The sequence below is a fragment of the Hordeum vulgare genome, chromosome 5H, assembly GCF_904849725.1.
Source record: "Hordeum vulgare subsp. vulgare chromosome 5H, MorexV3_pseudomolecules_assembly, whole genome shotgun sequence".
Taxonomy (NCBI): domain Eukaryota; kingdom Viridiplantae; phylum Streptophyta; class Magnoliopsida; order Poales; family Poaceae; genus Hordeum; species Hordeum vulgare.
In genome coordinates, this window is record NC_058522.1 from 543641395 (window position 1) to 543647123 (window position 5729).

Sequence of the window (5729 nt, forward strand, 5' to 3'; positions counted from 1 at the left end):
TTAGCTCTTTTAGTGTGGTAGTAAATTTCTCCATTTAGATATCACTTCGAGAAATACTTTTAGTTGGGAGAAGGAGGAAATGAAGAAAACGAGAGCAGTTTAATGGTAAAAAGAAATTGCAATACAGCCCGTTGCAGGGTATGAACAATAGTAGGTTTAGAATGCTAATAAGGATGAAAGCGTATGACTTATTATGTTCTCTTTGGCAATGTAGACACAATTCGGTTTTAATGACAAAAACACTTCTCCTTGGCAACTCTTTTCCGATGTACGTACTCGCTTCGTATTTGGTTTGCATTACACCGAACGGAGTACTGAACTCTGTTTAAGGCGTGTGTATGTGATTTGAGCCGATGTCTAGGGAGGTTTTTATCTAACATAGGTGATAACATAATCTTTGAATCGGTCTGCCACCTCATTCTCATAGGTGCAGTGTCGGTACTATATAACTCTGCTGTTGTTAATGTGTTGACTTTTTATTCTTTTTTGTCAAACTGTTGGAGTGTGGCTGTGTGCATCCTTTTTCTTTCAAATGATGGTTGTATGCGTCTTAGTTGTGTAGAGATCAACCATCATGCCTTGTATTTATTTGATGCTACATTTTAAGTTAAAAAACTGAATTCATTTTGATGCTAAATACGATAAACTGTAAAAAGACAGTTAACATCTAAAATGGCCAATCGACTACAGGTGGTAATTGCAAGCTGGCTCTAGCTTAGTAGTCAGTTTTTCGTGGTGGAACCAACCCTCTAGGGCGTATGTCCTAGACTTGGTGTGGTGCTTAGATTTTCTGAATTTCATTTAGACTTTCCTGCAATGTTCATTCAGATCAAGGAGATGTACCGTCGACTACGAGACGTGTGGTACCGGCTCATTATCTCAAAGGTGTTCATAACTATAGGTTGTACATGCTTGTGTTTATAAGGATGAATGCATGAGCATATACATGGGCATCTGCGGTTGAACTGTGTTAAAAAAAGACCTTGTACGATAATTCTCAAAAATAATCAATTGCATCTGTCGGATATTAGTCCAATTATTAAGTCGGAACGGAAAAAAATGGCACGAAGTGAACAAGTGCGATTGATCAGACCGTGCACGACGTGACTACCAAAAGCACGAAATACATAGTCGGCACTCGGTAGGTACTCGGGGCGCCGGCAGGTCATCACCACTTGGTAACAAAGGGGCGCTTGGACTTGTGAGAAGACGATGACGGTGCCGGTGCAGGGGCGAGCGAAGGCGCGTCGGCGGCGAGGATGGTGACGTTGAGCTTCATGCCCATACCGCAGTGGCCGCCCACGGCGCAGATGAACCACCTCCTGCCGGCGCTGGCGAGCTGGACCTCATCGCTGCCGGAGTTCCAGGTGCCGAGGCCCTTGGCGCTGTTGCACGCCCTGAAATCCGGCCCGCTCACCTCCACCACGTTATGGCGGGCCTTGTTGTACTTGAACACTGCATGCAAGAGCGTGGCAAGCCTTGGTCATGACATGATCAAGAAATTGAACGATTCTCTAAGGTTGGTTGTACGGAGTGAGAACTCAGATTTCATGGGCAAACAGAGTGTGAATGTAAAGGAGGAAAGACATGGAATTGATTGAGTACCTAGTGCGTCGCCGACCCTGAACTGGTTGCTCTCTGACCAGGCGGTGTAGTCGAACCCGAGCGTCCACCCGCTGCCGTCGCCAACGACGTGGACGGTGGCGGAGCCGAGCACGGGGAGGAAGACCACGGCGACCGCCACGGCCACGGCACACATCACCTTGGAAGCCATGGAGATCGAGCACTAAAATTGAAACTGAAACTGAATCTACCTCTGTTGTTCCTTCTGCTTATTACTGAAATGTGCAATGGCTGTGACGAGAACAAAGAGCTCCGACATGGTTATATAGAGAGGCGGCTCTTGCTCGCTTCCAGGAACATACGTACGTTCATTGGAGCGACCGATGGAACGAATGGATATATCGATGGATGGAAACGCGGCAGATTTAGTGTAGTTTGACGAGATCTCTGGTTGGTTTCGTTTCCGGCTCTTTGTCCACCTGTGCTCTTGCTATTGTCTTCCTGGTGCCGGCGTACACTCGCCCGGCCAATCCTGTTCCACTTAATCCCCTCCCTTTTCCATGGCCACATATCTCTATGGCTAAGACCGCTGCCTACTCCATCGGCCCGTGGCGGACTGCCTGTTGTCTACAATCTTCCCACTTATCATCTTGGAATTTCGTTAAAAAAAAAGAAGAACTGAGGCCAAAAGTCTGAACCCATAACCGAGACAAATAAATTTGATTAATTTGCAGAACGAAAAGGTGAGGTAGCTCCGGGGTGCCTAGGCACCCTTTATGAAGACTAAAATCCAAAAAATAAAAAACAAATTCAAAAAGTATGAACTTTGCAACATCAAAGATGTTCAAACCTTGTAGACTCTTGCTTATTTTCATGTTAAAATATCATTTAAAGAAAGATGTACAAATGAGTTTCAGATTTCAGTGTTAAATGTGCTCAAAACTTCAAAAACTGAAATATTTTACGTGTGTAGAGCTCCTTAAATGTTTTTTTGGTATGAAAACTTGTAAGCATCTTTAAAGTTCGGTCATATTTGATGGTGCAGAGTTTCAGATTTCTTATTCTTTTTTCTATTTTTTGGTTGTACTGTTCATAGATGGTGCCTAGGCATCCGGGAGCTAAAAATTCACACTCTTTTCGTGAAAATGGACGTAGACACGAGCATAACGCGAAAAACACAGTGCAATGACGGATCCAGGATTTCATGTCACCGGGTCAGCTCAGTGCGTTAGACTATAAAACTATGTCATGGGGCAAAACTGACGGGATTCAACGACACACATTCTGGGTTTCTGGCTACCTGAGCTGGGCGCCATACCTGCCCCTGTGGTGACCTCGACAAAGAGGACTCGACATCATTAAGGGGAGAAGAGGTCATAAAGATTGTTCCCTCACTATCGTCATCATTACTTTTTCACACAAATGACTCCTAATTCCATCACCGTAACAACAAATTCATCACCAGAACAACTGCCCAACATCGTCTTTACATCTCTCCACGCAAATGACTCGTGACTCCATCCCTCCAACAACAAAATCATCACTGCAACAATTACGTACATAGGAACATGCATGCCTTTTTCACAATGTTGCACCCTGTGGTGCTAGGATCAGGCCCACCAGGGCGTTTTAGATTAAACCATTCACTCAAACCATGTAAGTATGAGTTGATTGCACAACTATAGTTCATGTATGAAAGTGTTTCTGTAAATCAAACTTATGTACTTCCAATGCGGTTACATCTCATTATTGCCCTATATCATATATGATTTCAACATTTTATATTAAGTATATTAATTTTCATTTTGTACAACATTTGGAAATTCAGAGGTCAAAAGTGTCAACATATCAGATAGCAAACCGAAAAGTATGTCAAGCCACTCATAAAAGGTCAAACATTTTGGTAGCCTATTACACTCTTTCTACTCTGAATTAGGGTTAATTTCTCCATGGAGCAACCTAAACATCATAGCCCTTGCTTGCATCGGAGGTATACCATGCAAGCACTATAGGAGGCACAAAGATCAGTATTAGTTGACAAAAATGCTATATACTATAACACTAATCTACCTATAATTAGAAGGCCCACATTCAATTGAGGTCTCCAATGGACATTGTGACATCCGATTTTGACCTGGTTAACAATTTCTCAAAGCTTTCTCATTTAATTATTTTATTTTATACCTCTATAACATTGTACTTCTTAATCTTCAAAGACTGCACATTCAGTTAAGGTCTCCAAGACTCTAATTAAAATTGGGTCACACAAATTTGACTGTCTCAACAATTTATCAAAACTCTCTCGTTCAATTTTTTAGACAAATACACTATGCTTTCTAATGGGTTTGGTTTACGATTTTGACTGAACCAATAATTTTTCAAATCAATCAATAGCAACCGGCCTATAAAAACATATCAATCATGCACATGTAGTCGTCGACGTAGAAATTTTCCCACATATATAAGGTTGGTTAGCATATTATATAGAATCACACCACGAAAGGCCCATGCAGTCGTGGACGTAGCAATTTTCTCACATATATAAGGTTGGTTAGCATATTATATAGCATCACACCACGAAAGACCCATAAAATTACCTAATTGCAAATAAAAATAAAACACACTATGTCATCTCCCTCACGTACACATAAAACAAACTATCCCATTAGTTTCAAAATATAAGGGGTATTAGTTTTTTGAAAAGTCAAACTCTTCAACATTGACCAAGTTGTGACCAAAAATATCGGCACCCACATTATTGAATAAAAATATATGGAAATTTATTTAACGATGAATCCAATCACAAAAATTTGATATTATGAATTTTTATATATTTATCTACAAATGTAATCAAATTTATAAGGTTTGACATTTTAAAAAAGTAATACACATTATATTTTGAAACAAAGATATTATGTTTTTTAATCTAATGGCGCAGCAAATCGCACACATTCCTTCTAGTAATGACGAATTTCCATCCAACACACATATGACTAGAGATGATTAAATTTGTGGGACGTAGTATGCAACATTTTTTATTGTCTTATGGGATAATTGTCGGGCAATAAACCACCATGCGCAGAGCAGTTATTTGATACTGTACATGAGAACAATACCCCTCAAGCATATATATATTTTATTGTCAAATACAATGTATTTTTGGTGTAGCCAAATAGATGAGAAAATAGTTGTGGCACCAACATAAATGAGAGAGCAAAAAGACTTCTGGGCCCCATGACGAGGACCCCCGAAAATATGAGGCATGTTGCAAGGTAGGGTATTGTTAAAATTTATAGGCACAACTCTCAAGTCATCCCTGTAGTCAAACATTTGTGAAATGATGTTAAATTGTCATGCCAACGTCATTTAGCTTGATTATCGTTAGTCGGAACAATGCAATGACAAGAGTTCACATAAAAAAAACTTGATTTTGAGTGGCACCTTAGGCTTCCATACACATTTAGAGTGAAATCTATCATGTATCTCGAAGGGCTGAGCACGTACACTGGACACTAAATGTACCACTCGCATTTGACTGGAATCTATCATGTATCTCCAATGCTCCCAAAATTGGGTAATTTTGTCGATCTAAGCGCAATCTCGTGCCAATTCCTAAATGTTACCTCATAATGATTTGTGGAAAATAAACATTCAAACTACACTTAGTGAGAAGTTGTGCTTATTTTAGTTGAAAATTGGAAATATATTCGACTATGTAGATATATTGTTATTTCCTATTATTTCACATATCTGATGGAGTGACTATGAAAAGTAAGTATAGCGTTCTTTACAAGATAGGCACAGAACCAGAGCAAATACTAGTATTCTCTATCTTGATCGTCCATAAGGAAACAACTACTGCCATATTTGCTCTGTCTGAACTGCACACCCTTTTCTTCGGAACATTTCGTATCCCAGGCAATTGCATACAAAAGCGAACCATATCTTAAGAGCATAAATAAAATTATAAGTTCATTAATAATCAAATGAAACAAATCTTTTATTGAAGAGAATTTTGATGAACTAACATCAAGAATAACAACACAAATTTCCAGGAGCAACCTGAAGAATAACAATACGATCGAACACATACACAAAACAACATATAAAAAAAATGTTCAGTTATATGTAAAGAGGATGGAGTGGGACTGTGCCACCGTGGGGGC

At 39.8% G+C, this 5729-nt stretch overlaps 1 protein-coding gene across 1 annotated transcript; it reads right to left on the reverse strand.

Moving 5' to 3' along the window:
• Positions 1-989: 989 nt before the first annotated feature.
• LOC123398726 (mavicyanin-like) lies at positions 990-2069 on the reverse strand. Its single transcript, XM_045093177.1, has 2 exons — positions 1606-2069; positions 990-1455 (listed from the first exon to the last, which is right to left on the reverse strand). The coding sequence occupies exons 1-2, from the start codon at positions 1772-1774 to the stop codon at positions 1169-1171; spliced, it is 456 nt and encodes a 151-aa protein (XP_044949112.1). The 5' UTR covers positions 1775-2069; the 3' UTR covers positions 990-1168.
• Between the last annotated feature and the right edge of the window lie 3660 nt (positions 2070-5729).

Bases quoted from the DNA above. Each gene is read 5' to 3' on its own strand.
- LOC123398726 (XM_045093177.1), bottom strand. From the start codon at position 1,774: ATGGCTTCCAAGGTGATGTGTGCCGTGGCCGTGGCGGTCGCCGTGGTC. The intron at 1,456-1,605 runs GTACTCAATCAA...TCTTGCATGCAG, and splicing joins CAGGGTCGGCGACGCACTAG to TGTTCAAGTACAACAAGGCC.